At 48.2% G+C, this 25,548-nt stretch overlaps 1 protein-coding gene across 1 annotated transcript in view; it reads right to left on the bottom strand.

The window, feature by feature from the left end:
• The window catches only part of LOC115152886 (fatty acid synthase), a 39,474-nt gene that overhangs the window by 8,027 nt on the left and 5,899 nt on the right, over positions 1–25,548 (bottom strand). The window contains exons 2-36 of the mRNA XM_029697790.1: positions 18,347–18,491; positions 17,017–17,169; positions 16,610–16,783; positions 15,899–16,099; positions 15,597–15,719; positions 14,406–14,521; positions 14,117–14,251; positions 13,515–14,001; positions 13,110–13,297; positions 12,725–12,914; positions 12,542–12,636; positions 12,242–12,376; positions 11,402–11,605; positions 9,321–9,436; positions 8,846–9,021; positions 8,556–8,747; positions 8,226–8,306; positions 7,846–8,031; positions 7,493–7,672; positions 7,212–7,415; positions 6,665–6,981; positions 6,122–6,523; positions 5,746–5,910; positions 5,549–5,664; positions 5,219–5,373; positions 4,797–5,000; positions 4,552–4,702; positions 3,932–4,110; positions 3,711–3,830; positions 2,613–2,735; positions 2,288–2,511; positions 1,826–2,030; positions 1,334–1,485; positions 684–775; positions 54–448 (exon numbers count right to left, since the gene is read on the bottom strand). Coding sequence (XP_029553650.1) covers positions 54–448; positions 684–775; positions 1,334–1,485; positions 1,826–2,030; positions 2,288–2,511; positions 2,613–2,735; positions 3,711–3,830; positions 3,932–4,110; positions 4,552–4,702; positions 4,797–5,000; positions 5,219–5,373; positions 5,549–5,664; positions 5,746–5,910; positions 6,122–6,523; positions 6,665–6,981; positions 7,212–7,415; positions 7,493–7,672; positions 7,846–8,031; positions 8,226–8,306; positions 8,556–8,747; positions 8,846–9,021; positions 9,321–9,436; positions 11,402–11,605; positions 12,242–12,376; positions 12,542–12,636; positions 12,725–12,914; positions 13,110–13,297; positions 13,515–14,001; positions 14,117–14,251; positions 14,406–14,521; positions 15,597–15,719; positions 15,899–16,099; positions 16,610–16,783; positions 17,017–17,169; positions 18,347–18,473 — 6,463 coding nt within the window. The 5' untranslated portion in view covers positions 18,474–18,491. The remainder of the gene's footprint in view (positions 1–53; positions 449–683; positions 776–1,333; positions 1,486–1,825; positions 2,031–2,287; positions 2,512–2,612; positions 2,736–3,710; positions 3,831–3,931; positions 4,111–4,551; positions 4,703–4,796; positions 5,001–5,218; positions 5,374–5,548; positions 5,665–5,745; positions 5,911–6,121; positions 6,524–6,664; positions 6,982–7,211; positions 7,416–7,492; positions 7,673–7,845; positions 8,032–8,225; positions 8,307–8,555; positions 8,748–8,845; positions 9,022–9,320; positions 9,437–11,401; positions 11,606–12,241; positions 12,377–12,541; positions 12,637–12,724; positions 12,915–13,109; positions 13,298–13,514; positions 14,002–14,116; positions 14,252–14,405; positions 14,522–15,596; positions 15,720–15,898; positions 16,100–16,609; positions 16,784–17,016; positions 17,170–18,346; positions 18,492–25,548) is intronic.

Here is a 25,548-nt window from a genome sequence, read left to right as displayed (position 1 = left end):
ATCAGATGACAATAAGCATGACTTCTGGAATACCAGAATGGAACCTCTCTTACCCAGTATATGAGCAACAGCCTCCACCAGGTCTCTCTGTCCTGTTCCTTCGCTCTTCACCACGCTCCTCTCTGCCAGCACGAAGCTCGACATCACCGGACGACGCTCGCACAGGAAGCGGTCCAGCACCTCCAAACAGGAAGTGATGCGCTGCGGGAGAGTCCCACCCACCACCACGTCATTACCGCCCATGGTCTCCAGGACAACGCCCACGTCACCAATTGCGCCCCACTGGACAGCCAATCCAGGCAGGCCGTCGTGGAGCCGCTGCTCACACACGCGCTCCATGGCAGAGTTGGCGTAACCATAGTTACTTTGGCCGGCGTTGCCGCGGCCGCAGCTCACAGAGGAGAAGGCTACGAAGTAACTGAGGTCTGGACACATCATTCTGGTCACACTGAGGAGAAAAAATAAGCATATGAGACATTCATTTTGTCTCCAAAATTTGATAATGTGGGTTTTTGAGTCTCAAATATTTGTTGCTCTAAAATCTATATTATTTTAGTTTTTCAACCATTGTCTTGGATTTCACCTTAAATTCAAACCAAACTAATTTGACTTTCTTCCGAGGCAAGCGAGGCAGAGCCAAGGTTGAGGATAACACTATATTAGGCTGGAGAGTGTCATCTCACTTGTCTAGGTGGAGGGTGCCGTTGTATTTGGGTTTGTTGACATCCAGGAACAGCTGAGGAGTCAGATTCTCTAGCATACCATCCTTCAGCACCTGGTACACACAGACAGGAGAGAGACAGACAGGTTAGAGAGAGATGTTAAGACAGGTGAAACAGGGACAGGTGAAGGAGACAGGTGAAACAGGGACAGGTGAAGGAGACAGGTGAAATAGGGACAGGTGAAGGAGACAGGTGAAACAGGGACAGGTGAAGGAGACAGGTTAAGACAGGTGAAACAGGGACAGGTGAAACAGGGACAGGTGAAGGAGACAGGTTAAGACAGGTGAAGGAGACAGGTGAAACAGGGACAGGTGAAGGAGACAGGTTAAGACAGGTGAAGGAGACAGGTGAAACAGGGACAGGTGAAGGAGACAGGTGAAACAGGGACAGGTAAAGGAGACAGGTGAAACAGGGACAGGTGAAGGAGACAGGTGAAACAGGGACAGGTGAAGGAGACAGGTTAAGACAGGTGAAGGAGACAGGTGAAACAGGGACAGGTGAAGGAGACAGGTGAAACAGGGACAGGTGAAGGAGACAGGTGAAACAGGGACAGGTGAAGGAGACAGGTTACGACAGGTGAGAACAGTGTACAGGTAGGAGGGGGTCGTTACCATGGCAAGGTGAAAGACTCCTCCCACAGGCCCCAACCTGCAGGCCTCATTAATGAGTTGCTCCGCCCCCTCCTGGGTGCTGACGTCACTGGTCGACACCAGCACCTGCACGCCCATCCCCTGCCACTCACGCACGCGCTTCGCCTGGTAACCTAGCAACATGAACCGACAATGACAAAGGTGACTGAACTGTCACTAACAAATCAGCAGCGTGTAGCTAATGGGTGGCAGTTAGCCTAGTGGTTAGAGCGTTGGGCCAGTAACCAAAAGGTTGCTAGGTTGAATCCCCGAGCTGACAAGGTACAAATCTGTTGTTCTGCCCCTGAACAAGGCAGTTAACCCACTGTTCTCTGGTAGGCTGTCATTGTAAAATAAGAATTTGTTCTTAACTGACTTGCCTAGCACAATGGCTTGGCTTTACAGAACAACACACATGTAAAAATGGAAGAGTACTAACCTAGTTAGCCGTAAAAGTTATTGTCTCTCTCTTACCGTTGCGGATGCCCGATCTGGAGGTGAGCACCAGTTTGCGGGCGCCCCTCTCCGTCAGCCAATGGGCGAGCTCCAGCCCGAAGCCACCCAGTCCCCCGGTGATGATGTAAGAGTGGGAGGCGGGGCAGAAGGTACGGCAGATGGCGGGAAGGGAGAGGGGTGAGCCCACCGCCTGGATACCATTACCCATCTCCTCAGAACGCACCTAGAGAAAGAGAGAGACATCAGATACAACACAGATATCTGATTAGAATTAAAAAGTGATGTGATTAGTAGCAATAACTGTTACAAAAGCATCATAAAAGTGTAATATTTCTGTAATAAGCAGAGTAGTGTTGAGAGGAAAAAGATGGCGAAAAGGGAAAAAAACAAGTGATGGAAAGGTTTAAAAAGCAAAGTGAGGAAATGGAGGGAGGGAGAAAAAGCAGCTAAGGAAAGAGTAGAAATGGTTCAGTCACTGACCTGCAGCTGTACTTTGCCGATGTGTTTTCCCTGGGCCATGTATCTGAAGGCCTCCTCCACCTGGTCTCTCTCAAACACTGTAGTCCTCAGGGGCTTGACTACCCCTCCCACAATGCCCTCCTTCAGCAGCTGGGACACCTCCTCCCACTCCCTGTTCCCCTCCTCAAACAGGGCGTCCAGTAGGATTCCGTGGAACGCCACGTTCTTCAGGAAGAGAGCCATTCCTGAGGGAAACAGGAACGCATGTCAGAAAGATCAGCTGCAGTGGCACAGTGAGTCGGGGACAAAATGGCTGCCATGGAGAGAGCAGTTGCAGTGCACTGACCCAGAGGGGAGTTGTTGGACAGGTCGTATTTGCCGATCTCCAGGAAGCGTCCGTGTCGGGCCAGACAGCGAAGACTGGCCTGTAGTTTCTCCTCAGCCAGGGAGTTCAACACCATGTTCACTCCTAAACACAGAGACATCCAGGATACACAACACCATGTTCACTCCTAAACACAGAGACATCCAGGATACACAATACCATGTTCACTAAACACAGAGACATCCAGGATACACAACACCATGTTCACTCCTAAACACAGAGACATCCAGGATACACAACACCATGTTCACTCCTAAACACAGAGACATCCAGGATACACAACACCATGTTCACTACTAAACACAGAGACATCCAGGATACACAACACCATGTTCACTACTAAACACAGAGACATCCAGGATACACAACACCATGTTCACTCCTAAACACAGAGACATCCAGGATACACAACACCATGTTCACTCCTAAACACAGAGACATCCAGGATACACAACACCATGTTCACTAAACACAGAGACATCCAGGATACACAACACCATGTTCACTAAACATAGAGACATCCAGGATACACAACACCATGTTCACTCCTAAACACAGAGACATCCAGGATACACAACACCATGTTCACTAAACATAGAGACATCCAGGATACACAACACCATGTTCACTACTAAACACAGAGACATCCAGGATACACAACACCATGTTCACTACTAAACACAGAGACATCCAGGATACACAACACCATGTTCACTAAACATAGAGACATCCAGGATAAATAAGACCACATTTAAGTGGTCCTTTATGGCTCAGTTGGTAGAGCATGGAGCTTGCAACGCCAAGGGTCATGGGTTCAATTCCCACTGGGGCCACCAATATGTAAAACGTATGCACGCATGACTAAGTCACTTTGGATAAAAGCATTTTCTAAATGGCGCATGAGTGGTTATGAGGAAGGGAGGCTGGATTTGATGGCTTAACATAGGGTACGTGTGCAAGGTATGACTGCATATTTTGATAGTTCAGTGACATGTTGGGTGTGTATAGTTTTGTGTGAGGCAAGATTGGATAGGAGCGGATACTCAAAGTGTGTCTGACCTTTTCCCTGTGTGTGTAGCAGGACGTGCTGTTCGAAGGTGGCGTCTCTAGAGTTGCCGAAGGACTCAGCGGTGAGCTGGGGGAAACGCTCCTGTAGGTAGGCACGCTTCTCTGCTGAACCTGAGACAGAACGCAAACACAGGTTACAGACACACATCTGTGGCTAAATGCACGGACAATCCTGACACTAACAGGCTGAGTGTGTGGTCTCTGGTACTCACCAACAGTAGTGAAAACCCTACAGCGCTGACTGAGTGCGATGGCGATGGCAGCCTGGCCGACGCCCCCTGACCCTGAGTGGATGAGAACACTCTCGCCTGGGCGGAGCCTGCCTCGCACCACCAGCGAGTAGTAGGCTGTAGCATAGACCACTGGAACCGACGCAGCCTGCTCCAGGGTCCTAGAGAGAGAAACCTTAAGTTACTAACCATAACTTAGTCATAAGGCTAGACATCACCAGTAGGTAGTCCATTCCCAGAACATCACAGATTTTCTGTATTCCCAAATTATAGGAGTGCTGATCTAGGATTAGTTTCCCCCTCTTAGTTATTATGATTTAAAATTGTCCTTTTTTTACCTTTATTTAACTAGGCAAGACAGTTAAGAACAAATTCTTATTTTCACTGACGGCCTAGGAGCAGTGGGTTAACTGCCTTGTTCAGGGGCAGAACGACAGATTTTTACCTTGTCAGCTCGGGGATTCGATCTTGCAACCTTTCATTTACTAGTCCAACGCTCGAACCACTAGGCTACCCTGCCACCCCCATCCAAGATCAGCACTCCTACTCAAGTGCACTGCATAGGGAATAGGGTGTAATTTGGGATCATCCCAGTGCCTCACCAGCTGTCTGGGACATCCCAGAGGAAGCGTGTGTCAGCGTCGACGCAGGTGGCCAGGCCTTTAGCAGGTAACAGCCCCATCACACGCCTACCGCTTGGGTCACGACCTGAGAACTCCATACCCAACATGCACTGCTGCAGGGCCAGGTCACCTACAGAGGGAGAGGGGAGGGTAGTCAGGTTGTTGTGTGTGTGTGTATGTGTGAGTTTGTCCCTGTGCGTTTGTCTCCAAAGTGATGTGTGTACCTGGGATGGCGTCCGGCGGCAGTTTCCCGGTAGCCAGCATGATGTCTCTGAAGTTCAGGGAGCTGTAGTAGACGCGACACAGCTGCACGTGGGGGCCGCTCGCAACAAAATGGCGGAGGGGCGAGGCGATCCAGCGCAGGGAGGAGAGGTCACCGCGGGTCAACACGTTAACGTACGCCTGCTCTGTCAACTCCTCACTCAGATCTGAGATGAAAGATGTTCAGCTTGGTATTCTGGAGCCTAGGGCTAGTCTGACATCAACTGTTCTAGTATTTATCATTAGGGAAGAATTATATCATCAAGCTCCTACGCAATGACTAAATGTGTGAATTCTCTGTCAAGATATCTCAGCGGGTGCAACCTTTGAGATCTTGCTAGAGCAAGAACAAGAGAGAAGGCAGATGGCAGCGTGGTTGTCGTACCCTGAGAGATGAGCTGGTGTCTGAACATTCCCCAGTGTCCATCCCTGAACACGTTCATACACAAGTCTCCCTCCAGCACAGACCTCATGGAACTATGGGTAGGCTGCAGGGTGGGCGCCACAGTGGACTCACACAGGTTGGACACAAATGCACACCTGTGGGGAGAGAGAGAGCGAGAGAGAGAGGAGAGGTACAGCTTTAGTCTGATTCACAGCCAAGCTACTACCTTTCTAATATACACATCTGTGCTGCTAATACCAATTCAATCCTTTCAGATCAACAGTCTAGGGGAAGGGGCGAGGGCTTGTTTCAAACCAGGCTTTATCTCACCGTATGCGGTTGCCACCAGGCTCCTGGCGTAGACAGTTGACCATGCCCACCACCCCAGAGTGGCCCTGGGTAGCAGTCAGCCAGACCGGAGAGTCCGAGGGTTCAGCCAGCATCGCCTGGGGGGGGAGAGACAGTTATAAAGGCTTAACACTTAAAATGGAGTTAACACAGACACAGAGCCACACGTTTCCCCTCACCTTGAGTGTGTCCACCCACTGGTAGTCCATGCTGTCCACAGGCAGGAAGATGGGCTGTTTGCTGGGTAACCGACGGCGACACAGGAATAGGGCAGAGCCATAGAAGGACTTCCTAACAGCCACCAATTTGAGAGACGCATCAGAGAACGCCTTCTCCCACTCAGCCTAGAGAATAAGAGGACAATAAGAGCTGCAGGATTAGACATAACAGGTCATCACTGAGAGAACGGTCACAGATGAGACTGTATGTATGGTCAGTTTATGGATCCTCACTAAATACTGCCTGAAGCTGATAGAGCCCTGCTATAATACTTGAAGAGTAGCTAAGGGCTAAGAATAGTTCTGGGCTTCTGTTGTCCACTGCAGTACGACTGACCTGCGAGAACAGTCTCTGACGGTTGGCCTTGCTGTCCTTGGAGGTGAGGAAGGCCACCGTCTCCGCCAGCGTCTCTCCCTTCAGTAGGGTGTGGAGCATCACAAAGCCCCCTTCTTTGGCCCCCGAGGCCAGGTTCTCCACCACCACCTCTGCCCCGGCCCCCAGGGGCCCCCAGGCGTGGTTACACACCACCAGGTCAGCCCCTCCGACTGCTCCCCCAGGCACGGGGCCCTGGTGGGGGTCCCACTGCGCCGCTGTGACTCCCAGGGCGTCCAGGGTGGTCTGATGGGGGGTCAGGAGGTCGAGGGTCATTGCCGTGGCAACGTAGTCAAGGCGGAGCATGGGCTGGATGTTGAGGAGGGGCACGGCGCGGGAGAAGAGACGACCGTCGCTGGAGAGAGCCTGAGGGGGGAGAGACAGAGCTGGGTTAGAGAGGAGAGTGATGGTCTAGGAGAATCATTCAAATAGGTTTGCTTTGACACTTTCTTTCTGTTAAATCTCTTTATCGTGTCCCCAGACAAAGGCTTTGGAAGTCTAGCTCACCTCCAGGACTTTGATCTTCCCGGGGGTAGAGTTCTCCAGGGCTGTGTCCAGGCAGTGTCTGAGGGCTGGGCCGTCCAGCAGGCCTTGTAGCAGGGTGTCCTGGAGGAAACAACCCCTCTCCTTCTCAACAGTCTGCTCCAGCTCTGACCGCAGGTTACCGTTCAGCTCCAGACCGCACAGCAGGGACAGCAGCCGCAGCAAGCCAGGCTCAGAGGGCTCTGGGCTGGGTACAGCAGGGTCAGACACCCCCTCTAGACCAGGGATGGAGAGCTTGACGCCCTGAGGAACCAGCTTCTTCTGCAGCTTGTAGATCAGACCTGGAGAGATGCATGAAACACAGAACATGTATTTTAAAAAGGAATCCAATTAGATCTACAGTATTTAACCCTTTGTGATTCTTTTTAGTATTATTTGCATAGGTACGGGCTGCATAGGTACGGGCTGCATAGGCACGGGCTGCCATACATATTTTAAAACAGTGAAGCTGAAAGCCAAATTATTTTCTCACTGTTGGGATGATAAAGGCAACAGGAAGTAGACATCTAACCTTTGCAGTTCTTTAGTTGGTCTCCTAGTTTGTCATTGGCTGACAGGCATTCTGTCTCCAGGTAGGGAACGAACACAAATTCCTCCAGCGTGGGCGGGCTCTGTTGCTGCTGACGACGCGGCGCTACCGTGGCGTGCAGGCCGCAGATCTGGACTCCGCCCGCCACAATGTTGTCAAGGCAACGGCTGACGTGTACATCCACAGCTGGATGATAGAGAGGGAACAGTCAGAGGAAATAATAAACATACTTAATATTGAGTCGAGTGTGTGTTTTTACACACCTTTCTTCCCCTCTGCATAGTCAGTGACCCTCTCCTGGTGGATGTTGGGGTCCACACACACAGAGCGGATCCGCGTGGGCAGGCGAAGGCTGCGTCCTGATAGGCCAACCACGATCATCTGCAGCATGGTGTCCAGGAAGGTCACCCAGTTATCGGTCCACTGTAGCTTCCCACTGTCACCTACATCCAATCACAGACAGGGAGAGAGCAAGAGCAGAGGGAATCAACCAATGACTGAGGAAAACAACTTCTAGTACTTACTACAACAAATGACCCATCTTAGTAGCCACCCAGTAGTAAGTAAGCCTTCATAACGAGGTTCACAAAGTCGAAACGTTTCCTCTGACAGACACCTGCATTGTTGGACTCCAGGATGCCCTGGAAGGTCTTGCCGTAGTCGTAACCGCGGAGACGGAGCTCCTTGTAGATGTCATGGGCTGTCAGGCGCAGTTTGGGGTCACCGTCGTCCCCGGCGACAGGCTTACTGATCTGAGAGCGAAATGAGTCCAGAGCAGAGTCCTCCAGAATGCTCACCTTGCCTGCACAGACAGCGAGGAGCATGGGATAAGGTGAGAGACCGTGTGGAGGACCATGTAGAAGGTGTGTATGTAGAGTTCATAGTGACTCTGTGTATACACTGGTTATTACCATGTAACAGAGCATGTAGAAACCCTCCTGATTTACATATCAAACATTTATCTTGGATGCTAATAGGAGAGTAGAGTATACGCACCACTGACAGCCAGGTTGCCGTTCTCAGAGACCTCAAACCGACTGGTGGCGGGCATGAGACGCACCTCCAACTGGACTGAACCTGACAGAGAGAAGACCGAGTAAGAGAGATGAGAAGGGAGAGAGAGAGGAAGCAAGAGAGAGAGGGGGTGTGGGGGAGAGAGAGGGAGGGGGAGAGAGAGAGCGAGAGAGCGAGAGCGGGTGAGCGCGCATTGAAGGTTAGAAATGAACCACAGCAAAAGATTGACAACCCAAACAGACAACCCGTGATCGAACTCCTCCCCTGCCTTCATCCATCCCTTCATCCATCCCTTCTCCATCCCTCTCTCACCAGTCTTGGGTAAGATGGTGGCCCTGTGGATGGTGACATCCTCGAAGGTGACAGGGGTGGTTTCCATGACAACTCCCAGGCTCCTCACCAGGGTCCTCCATGCTAGCACCAGGTAACCCGTGGCCGGGTACAAGACACGCCCATCAATGCAGTGGCCAATCATATAGTAGTCTGGAGACTCTGGGTTCATGTCTAGGGGGAGAGGAGATCATCTCTGTTATTGTCTGATGGTGTGTGTGTGTGTACGTACAAGTTGGTATGTGTGTATTCTGTGTATGCATGTCTCTCACCAATGTTATAGATGGTAGCTGAGGTGGACCCTCCAGAACCAGCAGGGAAGTCCTCAGCCTTGGGTACGTCCCAGGTCTGGGTGTGGTCCCACTGCACCAGGGGGGAGATCAGAGGGGTGCCCGCGGGCACCGGGTACTCCACGGGCGGGTACAGCTGCTTACTGTCCACGTTGATCCTGGACACAAAGGAGAGATGCTTGGTATTGAGACATCTGACCCAAGTATAGCTTTCTAGAACTCAAAACTAAACATTTTACATGCATGTTTTGGCTTGTACTATGGGCCATCAGAGTTTATAAGAGACAAATTATGTCAAAGCAAGGTCAGAAGGCCATCTTGCAGTATTGGGAAATAGGTGGTGTCTTTATTAAAACAACAACACCAGATAAATCTGAATTAGGTTGAGAATAGAATAGCATCAGTTGCATAATGATGACATCATCAGAGGCATGGCATGTCAGCAGCAGGTACGGACCCGTTCATGTAGACCTTGCCGATGTGAGAGAGGAAGAACTCCAGGTTGTTGGCATGGCCTCTCCTCATCAGGGGCAGGATGGAACATGTGGGCTTCAGGCTGCGCTTCAGGATCGCCTGCAGCGGGAGACAGAGCACAGTTTCACACAGAGTAATGACCACAACAGCTAAAGTTGAAGTCAGAAGTTTACACACACTTTAGCCAAATACATTTAAAAACTCCGTTTTTCACAATTCCTGAAATTTAATCCTAGTAAAAATTCCCTGTCTTAGGTCAGTTAGGATCACCACTTTATTTTAAGAATGTGAAATGTCAGGATAATAGAGAGAATGATTTATTTCAGCTTTTATTTCTTTCGTCACATTCCCAGTGGGTCAGAAGTTTACATACACTCAATTAGCATTTGGTAGCATTGCCTTTAAATTGTTTTACCTAGGTCAAACGTGTCGGGTAGCCTTCCACAAGTTTCCCACAATAAGTTGGGTGAATTTTGGCCCATTCCTCCTGACAGAGCTGGTGTAACCGAGTCAGGTTTGTAGGCCTCCTTGCTCGCACATGCTTTTTCAGTTCTGCCCACAAATTTTCTATAGAATTGAAGTCAGGGCTTTGTGATGGCCACTCCAATACCTTGACTTTGTTGTCCTCAAGCAATTATGCCACAACTTTGGAAGTATGCCTGGGGTCATTGTCCATTTGGAAGACCCATTTGCGACCAAGCTTTAACTTCCTGACTGATGTCTTGAGATTTTGCTTCAATATATCCACATCATTTTCCTGCCTCATGATTCCCTCCATTTTGAGAAGTGCACCAGTACCTCCTGCAGCAAAGCACCCCCACAACATGATGCTGCTACCCCCATGCTTCACGGTTGGGACGGTGTTCTTTGGCTCTGCAAGCATCCCCCTTTTTCCTCCAAACATAACGATGGTCATTATGGCCAAACAGTTCTATCTTTGTTTCATCACACCAGAGAACATTTCTCCAAAAAGTACGATCTTTGTCTCCATGTGCAGTTGCAAACCGTAGTCTGGCTTTTTTATGGTGGTTTTGGAGCAGTGGCTTCTTCTTTGCTGAGCGGCCTTTCAGGTTATGTCGATATAGGACTAGTTTTACTGTGGATATAGATACTTTTGTACCTGTTTCCTCCAGTATCTTCACAAGGTCCTTCGCTGTTGTTATTGGATTGATTTGCACTTTTCGCACCAAAGTACATCCATCTCTAGGAGATAGAATGTGTCTCCTTCCTGAGTGGTATGATGGCTGCGTGGTCCCATGGTGTTTATACCTGCGTACTATTGTTTGTACAGATAAACGTGGTGCCTTCAGGCGTTTGGAAATTGCTCCCATGGACGAACCAGACTTGTGGAGGTCTACAATTTATTTTCTGAGGTCTTGGCTGATTTCTTTTGATTATCCCATGAAGTCAAGCAAAGAGGCACTGAGTTTGAAGGTAGGCCTTGAAATACATGCACAGGTACACCTCCAATTGACTCAAATGATGACAATTAGCCTATCAGAAACTTTAAAGCCAAAGCTGTTTAAAGCCACAGTCAACTTAGTGTATGTAAACTTCTAACCCACTGGAATTGTGATACAGTGAATTATAAGTGAAATAACCTGTCTGTAAACAATTGTTGGAAAAATGACTTGTGTCATGCACAAAGTAGATGTCCCAAACTATAGTTTGTTAACAATAAATGTGTGGAGTGGTTGAAAAATGAGTTTTAATGACTCCAACCTAAGTGTATGTAAACTTCCAAATTCAACTGTATGTGCATACATTTTTGTCAGGTGTGTGTGTGTGTGTGTGTTTCTGAGAGGAGAAAACGGTCACATTGGCAGCAGTAGTGAATGAGTGGAGCCATCTCCTCCTGTGTGTCTATATAGTGTGTAGTCTAACCTGCAGCAGAGCGTGTGGTGCTGTCTATATAGTGTGTAGTCTAACCTGCAGCAGAGCGTGTGGTGCCGTCTATATAGTGTGTAGTCTAACCTGCAGCAGAGCGTGTGGTGCCGTCTATATAGTGTGTAGTCTAACCTGCAGCAGAGCGTGTGGTGCCGTCTATATAGTGTGTAGTCTAACCTGCAGCAGAGCGTGTGGTGCTATCTCCACGACCACAGCGTTATCAGGCACCATGGTCAGGCCCTCCTGGAAGAGGACAGGGCTGACCAGGTTATTACAATGGTACTCTGCTGAGGAGTACAGAGCCAGCGGGCTGTCCCAGTCCTTCTGGGGGATAGATGTACTGATCCACCTGGCAGACCTCTGCTTAGGCTCCTTGATCACCTACAAAGGGGGAGGAGAGAGAGAGAGCGAAAATGGAGTTCATTTGGCAGATCAAATCAAATCGTGCATCCGGCAAAGGCGGAGGTGTTGCTAACATTTACGATAGCAAATTTCAATTTACAAAAAAAAAAACAATGACGTTTTCGTCTTTTGAGCTTCTAGTCATGAAATCTATGCAGCCTACTCAATCACTTTTTATAGCTACTGTTTACAGGCCTCCTGGGCCATATGCAGTGTTTCTCACTGAGTTCCCTGAATTCCTATCGGATCTTGTAGTCATAGCAGATAATATTCTAATTTTTGGTGACTTTAACATTCACATGGAAAAGTCCACAGACCCACTCCAAAAGGCTTTCGGAGCCATCATCGACTCAGTGGGTTTTGTCCAACATGTCTCTGGACCTACTCACTGCCACAGTCATACTCTGGACCTAGTTTTGTCCCATGGAATAAATGTTGTGGATCTTAATGTTTTTCCTCATAATCCTGGATTATCGGACCACCATTTTATTTTAGATGACTTGAAATTAGATGATTTTCTAGTGTATAGGAATTTTTCAGCTCCTGAAGGTAGTTTAAATTCTCCTCCTGAAATGACAGTTAAAACCCCAAACTGTTTGACACACATCGTCTTACCCTCTTGAGAGCAGCCAACAGGGCGGGAGCGATGGAGGCCATGTAGTACGAATGGAAGGCTACACCAGCACTACGAACCTCCTTGGCAAACACACCACTCTCCTTCAGCTCTGATACAAACCTCCTCACTGCCTCCTGCACACAGAAAACAGGTGCACAGTGCCAGTTTCAGGCAGATGGTTTTCACAGACAAAAATGTAGGTTACAGACAGAATTGGTCTCAACAGTATAGGATCTTTGACATAATGTATAACGCTAATGATAGATACAACTGCAGGGATTTGGACCAAAATGTGTTACCGCAGGGCCAGAGATAGTGACGGTGTCTTCAGCGTTGTGACAGGCTGGAACCACACCCTGGGGACATTGTGCCTTACATTCTGCCCAGGTCAGACCTGAAAAAGAGAGAGCGAGTTAGGGGCAACCCAACTGAACTCAATTCACAACACATATGCACGAGCGCACACACACACAGGTCCTTACCGACTGCAGCCATGCCACCAGGGGGCAGGTTAGCCTCGTTAATGGACCTCCCTCTCCAGTATGCTGCCAGGATAGCCTCACTGTGACTGAGGGATCCATCTGCGTAGCCACAGGCCAGCTCTCCCACACTGTGGCCCACAATGCCGTCCGGCTGCAGACCCAGCTTCTGGAGCAGGTCAATCTGGGCGATCTGAGAGGGGGGACAGACAGACAGGGGTTATCTTTAGGAACCCAGTACAACACCTTGATATGTCAGAGGCATTGTGTGGTCTTTGGAGGACAATACAGTCCTATGTCCATAGCCTTTTGGTTTCAGTGCCATTTCCCCCCTCCTCTCTGTAAAAATGGTGATCTGCTCTTAGTTAAGACGACTGCACCAGCGTACCTGTATGGCAGCGAGACCTACGAAGGCTTGGACAGTGTCATCAAAGGTGCTCTCATCAGCCTCCATGAGCAGACTGGACACACACATCCCCGTGTCCTTCAATGCTATGTCCGACCGCAAGATGGACTCCCGGAAGTCTGGCAGCTGCATCAGACTGCAGCCCATCCCACCCCACTGGGTGCCCATACCTGAGAGATACACAACACACACAGCTCCCTCTTAAACCTCTGCTTTCATCACTCGAGGTAGAAGTTGCCCTTAACCACAGATCCAGGAACACATTACCCTGCCCCCGACACTAACACCAAACAGTAGGCTGGGGATTGAAGAAATGCTACATCTGACCCTGTAGCAGTGGTTAGAGGTAACTTCTAATTTCCTCTCCTACCCAGTCCTCTCTCTTACCTGAGCAGACGTACCACAGTGGTCTGGGCGTGGCCTCAGTCTTCTGCACCTCTGTGACATCATCCTTGGAGCCAATCAGAGCGTAGCCCCTGTAGGGCATCCCCGCTGTGGGCACCCCAGACACCTCGTTCAGCAGACACAGGAAGTTGTCATTGCCCGAGTGTTCCTTCCCCTTGCTGAGGAGGGTGGAGACAGCCTCCTCTGTGCGCCCGCAGGCCTGGAGGAGCCTGGGTACTGGAGAGGACTCAGAGGGGATCTTGGGGGGCGCTTTGACTTTTTTTGGGGTGTCAAAACCAGGGGGGCGGAGGATCACATGAACGTTGGAGCCTCCAAATCCGAAGGAGTTGATCCCAACGATGCCGCCGCGGACTGGTATGGGCTCGTTGACGACGCGGAGGCGGCCGTCACTAAGGGCAGGGATGTCGGTGTTGGGGCTGTTGTAGTGGATGTTGGGAGCCCACACACCTCGCTCCAGAGACAACACGACCTGGAGGGAGAGAGAGAGACAAGTCTTAGTGCTGGGCTTGGCCAAAAGCCTGCACATATTGTGATTTTGTACACGACAACAGGTGTTCTGGAGGTCAACACAGACCAGTTCTCACCTTGGCCAGAGCAGAGAGGCCAGAGGCGGGCTCTGGGTGGCCCATATTGGACTTGGTGGACCCAATGAGCAGCGGGTCACGCTTTGATTGACAGAACACACTGACAATCCCATTCACTTCCTGTGGGTCGCCGACCTGGAAGGAGAATGGACTGAGGTCACCAGGGGAACCAGATGTATCAGCGGGGAGGAATGGGACAGAACACCGTCCACAGAACATTCTGGAAAATGACGTTATTGGTGTGGTGGTGACATGATCCAACAACAATGAATCAAGTGTGTGTGTTCACCTTGGTCCCGGTGCCGTGGGCCTCGATGTACTCCACCTGGTCAGGTGTGATGTTGACTTCCTGGTAGAGAGAACGTACCAGTCGCTGCTGCATCTCACCTGAAGGGAACGTCACACCTGGGACAAACACGTCAATCAATGAATTGGTCTTTTCTGTAGCCATTCATAGAGAAGTGTTATGTAATGTTGTATAACAAATGTCACCCACATGGCTAACAGCGGTGTAGGGACAGGTTGCCCCTGATCTCGGGTCAGTTTTGCATTTTCCGCACTAATGGTAAAGGCTTGAGGGAGGGGGAGCTGATCCTAGATCTGTACCTGGGGGAAACACCCCCCCGGAGGAGCTAAGAACCGAGGCACTTCATGGGGCCGGCAGGCCGGTATGTTGTGACTGGGTCACCAGTCTGGGAATGTGTTTACTGTTGTGTGTGACAGGCAGACCGACTTGGCAGAGCAGAGGAAGGGGGGCATGGGGGTGAAGTGTGGTATGGAATATCTTTAAAAAACTGACCAGCCACCAGTGGTATCCAGAAGCTATCAGGTGTGTGTTCCTGTGTCACATGCCAGAGAATGTGTCCCCCTCTTCAGCCAGCAGCACTAAGGCCAGCAGCACTAAGTGTGTGAGGAATGACTGGGAATCTCTTTTACACTCCCCACATCAGTCCATCTGTACTTCAAAGAGTTGGACCTGGCACTTCCTGGGTGCTAACTAGATTACACCACAGATAACAGGGGAGTTACACTGTTTTCCTGATGCCCCGGTGTGTGGGTCAGTGAGGCCTCACAACCCACTGGACAATAGACCAAAAGGGATTATGGGAAATGCAACAGAGGCCAAGGGAATTGTGTTTCTCCACAAAAATACTGTTTGTACTGGGTTACTGCTTGGCATTTACAGTACAGGGCACATACGTAAGGCAGGCCACACGTTGGTGAGAAAATTGTTGTGAAAACTATATGTAACCTACCAGAAAGTGAGGCAGAAATATGACAATATTGCTTACAATATTAAAACCCTTTTAGATCTGGGAGAAGTTTTAAGAGAGGTGCTAGAGGTGCATATAAGACAGAAACCATGCTAGGTTTGAGAGTTCTTCCTCTCAGTGCCTTGGGGATAGTGGCTAGGCCCAAGGTTTCATTCCAGACTGGGTAGGTACCCTCAGTGGTGTGTTATAATGAGGCGTTCTCTCACCCTGCTCCTTGTATCCGTCAGTGTTGTTACCAGCGTTGAGTACCGTGGCGTATACCCTCTTAGCCATGGAGCGTCTGGTCAAAAGCACCGCCACCGCAGCCTCTGAACGACAGTACCCGTTTCCTGGGGGAACACATAGAGGAGCGCACCAGGAAGTAATGTTAGTGTGCTTTCAGGGCCAAACCAGGAAATAGTGCTGCTGTATGTGGGTGTGCTTTCAGCATGAGAAGCATTTTATCTCCAACATTTAATGCTGCACATTACTCCATTCTGAACACAACCCAGGTCTCTCCCCCTCTTACCTGAGGAGTCGAAGGACTTGCAGGTTCCGTCCGGACTGAGCATGCCCAGCTTCATGAACTGCACCGAGGTGTTTGGCTTGAGCAGCAGGTTGACACCTCCCACCAGGGCGGAGTCACAGTGTCCGTGGCGAATGGCGTTGAAGGCGTTCTCCAAAGCCAATAGGCTGGAGGAACAGGCAGTGTCGATTGCTGTGCTAGGGCCTGGAGGGACAGAGAGATGGTAAGAGAGAAGAGGGACAGAGAGATGGACAGAGAGAGAGAGATGGAGGGACACAGAGAGATGGAGGGACACAGAGAGATGGAGGGACACAGAGAGATGAGGGACAGAGAGAGATGAGGGACAGAGAGAGATGAGGGACAGAGAGAGATGAGGGACAGAGAGAGATGAGGGACAGAGAGAGATGAGGGACAGAGAGAGACGAGGGACAGAGAGAGACGAGGGGCACAGAGAGACGAGGGGCACAGAGAGACGAGGGGCACAGAGAGACGAGGGGCACAGAGAGACGAGGGGCACAGAGAGACGAGGGGCACAGAGAGACGAGGGACACAGAGAGATGAGGGACAGAGAGATGAGGGACAGAGAGATGAGGGACACAGAGAGAAATGAGACAAACACAGGAGAACGTTCAGTTAAGGACAGATGATCTTTTTGATGACAGCTGATACCATAAGAGCTTAAGAGAAGCCACTGCCGTGCTAGATGAGTCATACCGTTGAAGTCAAAGAAGTAGGAGAGACGGTTGGCAAACATGGCACGCTGGCAGCCCGTCATGCTGTATCCTAGCAACTCCTCGGGGTCTCTGCTGAAGGCCTCGCCCGCCTCCGAGCCGCTCACCCCGATGTAAACACCTGTCCTGCTGCCACGCAGCTCTGTGGGGTTCAGACCTGTACACACACATTAAACAAACTCATCTCACACACAGGTCTATGAACGTTTAAACATTCACCTTTTGACATGTGGACAATGTAATCTATGGACGACAGGAAGAGCAGCTGTTGTGATAGCGGTTACTAACAGGGATCCAAATAAACAAATACATTTCATTTGGAAAACTTTGTAAAGAGACACAGTAAAATGTATATCCATACACATCTACTCATCCCTCTCCACTCCTCACCTCCGTCTACAATGGCTTCGTAGGCAATCTCCAGCATGAGGCGTAGCTGGGGGTCCATGGTGTGGGCCTGTTTGGGATGGACCCCGAAGAACGCAGCGTCGAACCGGCTGATATCCTTTAGCTTGCCGTTCCTCTTGGGAAGACCGTACAGACCTAGGAATGAATGGGAATGGCACGTGGAGCATTAAGGGATAAATAACCGGATCACTGGGTGTCCCAGTCAGCATGTTCTACCTGTAGTCACTGACTGGATCATCTGAACAGATTCATGGGACATGAATGTAATAGCGAATGAATGAATGAATGTCATAGTTTCACACACATCTAAAGCAGGACCGTTCATTCTTCTCAGTATTTCTATGCGGACAGCATACAAGGCCCTTTCCTCCCTTCGTTCCCTCCTCTCCTGTGGTGTGCGGTCTTAGGGCTGAGGTGCCATCAGCCCAAGGCCTTTTTGCACATGAATGCGAGCTTTAGCTGGTTGCCAGGCACTGACTGATGAGAGGTGCTATTCACAGAGAGGAAAGAGAGGAGGAGAGAGACAGAGATCAAGCAAGCGATGGAGTGAGAGAGAGAGAGAGAGAGAGAGAGAGAGAGGGCTACGGAGGTGAGACGGGGCTAAGAAGAAAAAGATGGGGAGAAAGGCAGAACAAGAGAGAGGAAATAAAGAGGGAGTGAATTAGGCAGAGAAATAGAGAGAGAGAGAGAATCTAAGCAAGCCAAGCCACGAAAAAGCAGCAGTGCCAACAGCCCAACACCCCAGCCAGGTGGTGAAAAACAACGGCAGCAGAGCAGACAGACTCAAAACTCCTTCAGAGACTACAGAGCAACTCTCTCACAGTATCACACATCAAAGGCTCATCTTACAGCTAATGGCCACCAGCGCTAGCCAGGGTTGATTTGTGTTCATGTGGGTTACTTCATGTGGGTAGTGGGTGCTGGGCACTGACTGAATGGGTCAGTGAAGACTGTGCAGGAAGCATTCAGCATTCTACTCATTGAGCTGCCGACATTGATGGTGATGCAAAGTACAACTAACCAGGTCTGTGATCAGAATGTTCTTCTAGAGAAGAGAAGTATTTCCTGTCATGTGGTTGATGCAACATTCATGACTAGGCAGTAGACCCACATCCTGATACAAGAAGCTACTCATCAGTTTACGGAGTAGAACACCGGGATGCAAGGTAGCTTGTGTGTCGTCAGTCTGAGGTTTTCAAAGCTTGTTGGGAGTCCTTTCAGAGTTCAAAGGATTTTGAAATAAACAACAGAAACAAGTCTGATGTTTGTCGGTCATAATAGTCCGGGTCATGGAAAAGTCACAGGGGCTCACCTGGCTTCCACCGTCGGTCATCCTCTGTTACCATGTCAACCCCATTGAAGAGGTTCTCCCAGAATTCTTCCAGGTTGTCCGACTCAGGAAGCCGGCCCGATATCCCTGCTACAACAATCTCCTCCATCCTGGGAAGGAAGGGTTACTGCGGGCGAGAGAGAGAGAGCGCGAGTTAGAAGTAAGGTCGACAAGGTACCAGTATCACAATAATCAGAAGCAGGGATTGACATTAAGAGTTGCCTTATTGCCTGGGGCAAGTGAACAGAGCTGTCGAACAAGTTGATCCTACCTCCAGTTGCCTAAAACTGATCTTTCGGGTTCCTCCCGTTTAAAGTGAAGACAGGCAAGTTGAGCCTGCTCTGAGAATGTATTTTACTGATGACAACCAAAATAGAAAAAATTCCAATAGTGATCTTTCTGATTCCTTGTCTAAGTGAAACGCAGGCAATACATGCCACTTCTGCAGGTAAATAGCTAATTAACACTAAGGCAACCAAAAACGAAAAAATGCTCCTGACTTGACCAATGGGTAAGTGCTTTTCAGACTTTAATGTGGGGCTCCCGAGTGGCGCTACAGTCTAAGGCACTGCATCTCAGTCCTAGAGGCGCCACTACAGACCCTGGTTCGATTAGAGTCCCATAGGGCGGCCCAGCGTCGTCCGGGTTAGGGTTTGGCAGTCATCGTAAATAAGAATATGTTCTTAACTGACTTGCCTAGTTAAATAACAACATGTAAATCACAGCTCAGAAACAAGAAGCGGATGAATTAAGAACATGTATTTAATGAAGCTATAGCACATGATACCCTATTTGACAAAAGGACCAAAGAGTTGTCTGCTTGTTTCCTTTTTTTGCCATGGAAAATCAGGTAAACCAGTATCGTCACAATCCTAGTTAGAGGATCCTTTCATTTAACCTGTATTTATACACATTACTGTAGTTCCATTGACACACAATCTATTACACAAGAACTGGTGCAAGATGGCAGCAGCGCCACAAATAATCAGAAAACTACAGCATGAGAACTCTGAGTAGGGAAGAGGAGACCGAGAGAATTTAAAGAAATGAAGAAAGAGAGAGGGAGACATAAAAGTCTAGATAAAAAACAACCCTATGTGAGCTTCCCCACAGAAACATTTCAGTCCTTGCAGACAGACAGTAGCTGGCGGCTATAAACTCCCTCACCCCCTGCAAGGCATCTTATTAGACTGACAATAGATTCTCTATAACTACTTGACCAGGCGGCACGGAGGGTCTGCATTACCTTGTGGGAACGAGCCATGAAAGCCTCTATAGCACAAGGTCATGTTCAGCCCAGCATTATAAAGCAGCTAGTTCACCGCAGGCGACAGCACCGGGCTAGGAAACACTCACTGAGACAGAGGGGTCGATGTCTGCATCTGTTTAAGAAGAGAAGTAGAGATGGTAGGCTACTCTGTGTGAACAGTAGAGTGAACTCATCATCCACCTCAGAAACTTTGTTCCTGGTTTCCATGCAGGCCAGCCAACCAATGAGACGGCAAGGGGGGCCAACCAGTGAATCCTAGTTGACTGAGATACAGTGAAGCGCTCTGCTCCTAGCTGTAGTCCAACACACAGTAGACTACTGTTGGCCCTCTCACACAGGGCAGGCATGGGCACCAACCACAGCCACCCATACAGCTAGTAGAACTCAGCCCCTACAGTATCCCTGAACTCTTTTAGAAGAGTGTTACAGCAGTGCTCTTTAATCCTAGAGAGCTACGGTAAAGAAAGTGCAGGCTTTTGTTCCAGCCCACCCAGCTCATTCAACTTATCAAGGTCTTCATGTAGGCTACAGGTGAGTTACTGGGCTAGAACAAAAGCCTGCGCTGTGCACACCCTGTGGGTCACCAGCACCAGAATTGAAAAACACTGCTTTACGCAGTTAACCTAGTTAGCCCGTCGGGCAGTGAGAGTTATCCTGGTTAACCAATCAAGAGTGGTGATGATGTACGGTACAGAGACACTGAGGCAAGGACAGCACGCTCGGTTTCTCTTTATTAATAACACCAGATGATAGGCTGCTGTGAATGCAGCATTCTGATAACAACAATGCTCCTTATAGAACACATCACTGCACTTCCGTCGCAAGACCCACTGGTTGATGCTTATTTATAAAAGCCTCTTAGGCCTCACAGAGATCTACTGCAACCCTCATCCTCCACATACAACACCCGTTCTGCCAGTCACATTCTGTTAAAGGTCCCCAAAGCACACACATCCCTGGGTCGCTCCTCTTTTCAGTTCGCTGCAGCCAGCGACCGGAACGAGCTGCAACAAACACCCAAACTGGACAGTTTTATCTCAATCTCTTCATTCAAAGACTCAATCATGGACACTCTTACTGACAGTTGTGGCTGCTTTGCGTGATGTATTGTTGTCTCTACCTTCTTGCCATTTGTGCTGTTGTCTGTGCCCAATAATGTTTGTATCATGTTTTGTGCTGCTACCATGTTGTGTTGCTACCATGTTGTTGCCGTTTTTGATTTTGTTCCTTTTAAAGACATATTGTTTGGCACAATATACTCTACAAGTGGGCACTCTGCTAATTCTGAAGGTATGATACATTTTATGAGCACCACCAACACATTGAATGGAAAATTGATTCAAAGCGAACTTCCTCTGCTGGTGATTTGCTGAATGTACAATCCTGATTGGTTAATGACCTATAATGTACATTCCTATATATAAAATGGGTCATATCATTAAAAGTACCACAGAGCCACTCTGGAAATTTGACGTGTTTAGAGAGTATATTGTTAAACATTGTCTAAAAATAAGCAAAATCTAAAAATGGTACTTTTGAGACATTAATAATAGTAAATAAATGTGACTTTATTTAAGAATCTACAGATACTGCATATTTGAGAGCACAGTAGGGAGTATAATGACAATAATGATAATGACCCCTCCTGTCTCAGCCTCCAGTATTTATGCTGCAGTAGTTTGTGTCAGGGGGCTAGGGTCAGTCTGTTATATCTGGAGTATTTCTCCTGTCTTATCCGGTGTCCTGTGTGAATTTAAGTATACTCTCTCTAATTCTCTCTTTCGGAGGACCTGAGCCCTAGGACCATGCCTCAGGACTACCTGGCATGATGACTCCTTGTTGTCCCCAGTCCACCTGGCCGTGCTGCTGCTCCAGTTTCAACTGTTCTGCCTGCGGCTATGGAACCCTGACCTGTTCACTGTGATTACTATTATTTGACCATGCTGGTCATTTATGAACATTTGAACATCTTGGCCATGTTCTGTTATAATCTCCACCCGGCACAGCCAGAAGAGGACTGGCCACCCCTCATAGCCTGGTTCCTCTCTAGGTTTCGGCCGAGGTTGTGGCCTTTCTAGGGAGTTTTTCCTAGCCACCGTGCTTCTACACCTGCATTGCTTGCTGTTTTTTTTTTTTTATATATACACATCTTTTGTCCATTAAAATAACATCACATTTATCAGAAAGACTGTGTAGACATTGTTAATGTTCTAAATGACTATTGTAGCTGGAAACTGCAGATTTTTTATGGAATATCTACATAGGCGAACAGAGGCCCATTAACAACAACCATCACTCCTGTGTTCCAATGGCACGTTGTGTTAGCTAATCCAAGTTTTTAATTTTAAAAGGCTAATTGAGCATTAGAAAACCCTTTTGCAATTATGTTAGCACAGCGGAAAACTGCCGTGCTGCTTAAAGAAGCAATAAAACTGGCCTTTAGACAAGTTGAGCATCTGGAGCATCAGCATTTGTTGGTTCGATAACAGGCTCAAAATGGCCAGAAACAAATAACTTTCTTCTGAAACTCGTCAGTCTATTCTTGTTCTGAGAAATGAAGGCTATTCCATGTGAGAAATTACCAAGGAACTGAAGATCTTGTACAATGATGTGTACAACTCCCTTCATAGAACAGCGCAAACTGGCTCTAACCAAAATAGAAAGAGGAGTGGGAGGCCCCGGTGCACAACTGAGGAAGAGGACAAGTACATTAGAGTGTCTAGTTTGAGAAACAGATGCCTCACAAGTCCTCAACTGGCAGCTCATTAAATAGAACTGCAAAACACCAGTCACAATGTCAACAGTTAAGAGGCAACTCCGGGATGCTGGCCTTCTAGGCAGAGTTGCAAAGAAAAAGCCATATCTCAGACTGGCCAATAAAAATAAAAGATTAAGATGGGCAAAAGAACACAGACACTGGACAGAGGAACTATATAAACTCAGCAAAAAAAAGAAACGTCCCTTTCTCAGGACCCTGTCTTTCAAAGATATTTCGTAAAATTCAAATAACTTAACAGATCTTCATTGTAAAGGGTTTAAACACCGTTTCCCATGCTTGTTCAATTAACCATAAACAATTAATGAACATGCACCTGTGGAACGGTCGTTAAGACACTTACAGACAGCAGGCAATTAAGGTCACAGTTCTGAAAACATAGTAGAAAGGCCTCTTTAGTGTCCTGACTCTGAAAAACACCAAAAGAAAGATGCCCAGGGTCCCTGCTCATCTGCATGAATGTGCCTTAGGCATGCTGCAAGGAGGCATGAGGACTGCAGATGTGCCCAGGGCAATAAATTGCAATGTCCGTACTGTGAGACGCCTAAGTCAGTGCTACAGGGAGACAGGATGAACAGCTGATCGTCCTCGCAGTGGCAGACGACGTGTAACACCTGCACAGGATCGGTACATCCGAACATCACACCTGCGGGACAGGTACAGGATGGCAACAACAACTGTCCGAGTTACACCAGGAACGCCCAATCCCTCCATCAGTGCTCAGATTGTCCACAATAGGCTGAGAGAGGCTGGACTGAGGGCTTGTAGGCCTGTTGTAAGGCAGGTCCTCACCAGACATCACCGGCAACAAAGCCGCCTATGGGCACAAACCCACCATCACTGGACCAGACAGGACTGGCAAAAAGTGCTCTTCACTGACGAGTCGTGGTTTTGTCTCACCAGGGGTGATGGTCGGCTTCGCGTTTATCGTCGAAGGAATGAGCGTTACACCGAGGCCTGTACTCTGGAGCGGGATCGATTTGGAGGTGGAGGGTCCGTCATGGTCTGGGGCGATGTGTCACAGCATCATCGGACTGAGCTTGTTGTCATTGCAGGCAATCTCAATGCAGTGCATTACAGGGAAGACAACCTCCTCCCTCATGTGGTACCTTTCCTGCAGGCTCATCCTAACATGACCCTCCAGCATGACAATGCCACCAGCCATACTGCTCGTTCTGATTTCCTGCAGGACAGGAACGTGAGTGTTCTGCCATGGCCAGCAAAGAGCCCGGATCTCAATCCCATTGAGCATGTTTGGGACCTGTTGGATCGGAGGGTGAGGGCTAGGGCCATTCCCCCCAGAAATGTCTGGGAACTTGCAGGTGCCTTGGTGGAAGAGTGGGGTAACATTTCACAGCAAGAACTGGCAAATCTGGTGCAGCCCATGAGGAGGAGATGCACTGCAGTACTTAATGCAGCTGGTGGCCACACCAGATACTGACTGTTACTTTTATTTTTGAACACCCCTTTGTTCAGGGACACATTATTCAATTTCTGTTAGTCACATGTCTGTGGAACTTGTTCAGTTTGTCTCAGTTGTTGAAGCTTGTATGTTCATACAAATACTTACACATGTTAAGTTTGCTGAAAATAAATGCAGTTGACAGTGAGAGGACGTTCCTTTTTTTGCTGAGATTGATTATATATATATATAAATAAATAAAAGAGGTCGACTGATTATGATTTTTCAACGCCGATACCGATGCCGATTATTGGGGGCCCGAAAAAGCCGGTACCGATTAAATCGGCCGATTTTTTAAAAATGTATTTATTTGTAATAATGACAATTACAACAATACTGAATGAATAGCCTTCCCTGTAGCTCAGTTGGTAGAGCATGGTGTTTGCAACACCAGGGGTGTGGGTTCGATTCCCACGGGGGGCCAGCACAGGAAAAAAATGTATGAAATTGTATGAAATGTATGCATTCACTACTGTATGTCGCTCTGGATAAGAGCGTCTGCTAAATGACGTAAATGTAAATGTAAAATACTTATTTTAACTTAATATAATACATTAATAAAATCAATTTAGCCTCAAATAAATAATGAAACATGTTCAATTTGGTTTAAATAATGCAAAACAAAGTGTTGGAGAAGAAAGTAAATGTGCAATATGTGCCATGTAACAAAGCTAACGTTTAAGTGCCTTGCACAGAACATGGGAATATATGAAAGCTGGTGGTTCCTTTTAACATGAGTCTTCAATATTCCCAGGTAAGAAGTTTTAGGTTGTAGTTATTATAGAAATATTTATCTCTATACGATTTGTATTTCATATGCCTTTGACTATTGGATGTTCTTATAGGCACTTTAGTATTGCCAGTGTAACAGTATAGCTTCCGTCCCTCTCCTCGCTCCTACCTGGGCTCGAACCAGGAACACATCGACAACAGCCACCTTCGAAGCAGCGTTACCCATGTAGAGCAAGGGGAACAACTACTCCAAGTCTCAGAGCGAGTGACGTTTGAAACGCTATTAGCGCGCACCCGGCTAACTAGCTAGCCATTTCACATCCGTTACACCAGCCTAATCTTGGGAGTTGATAGGCTTGAATGGGTGGGTATAATTTGTGGAACGTTCCAACAGGAATCTGTCCCAAAAAACATAAAGTAAAAGGTTGCCAACCAACAACGCATACAAAGTAGCAACGCATACAAACCTAGCTAACTAGCTGCCGAATAGGCATCAACTCACCACGTAGCTTATTCTTAATGTTTGTCCATAGGCAACCAGAGCGAGGACAGACATTTTTCGGAATAAACGTGATGAGTGAAAAACGCAATGAAATAGACCACTCCCTACCCGGTATCTTATTCTGCCGCTATACAACTTTGTATGCGTTGTTATTTGGCAACCTTGTAATTTACAAAGTTTTCGGAATAGATTCCTGTTGGAACGTTCCACAAATTATACCCACCCGGCTTGAAGTCATACACAGCTTGAAGCACAGCGAAGAGCTGCTGGCAAAATGCACGAAAGTGCTGTTTGAATGAATGCTTACGAGCCTGCTGGTGCCTACCACCGCTCAGTCAGACTGCTCTATCAAATCATAGACTTAACTATAACATAATAACACACAGAAATACGAGCCTCAGGTCATTAATATGGTCGAATCCGGAAACTATCATCAAAAACA

The sequence above is a fragment of the Salmo trutta genome, chromosome 18 (assembly GCF_901001165.1).
Source record: "Salmo trutta chromosome 18, fSalTru1.1, whole genome shotgun sequence".
NCBI classification, from domain to species: domain Eukaryota; kingdom Metazoa; phylum Chordata; class Actinopteri; order Salmoniformes; family Salmonidae; genus Salmo; species Salmo trutta.
The sequence above is the reverse complement of the archived record's forward strand: the minus strand, read 5'-3'. Positions and strand labels throughout refer to the sequence as shown.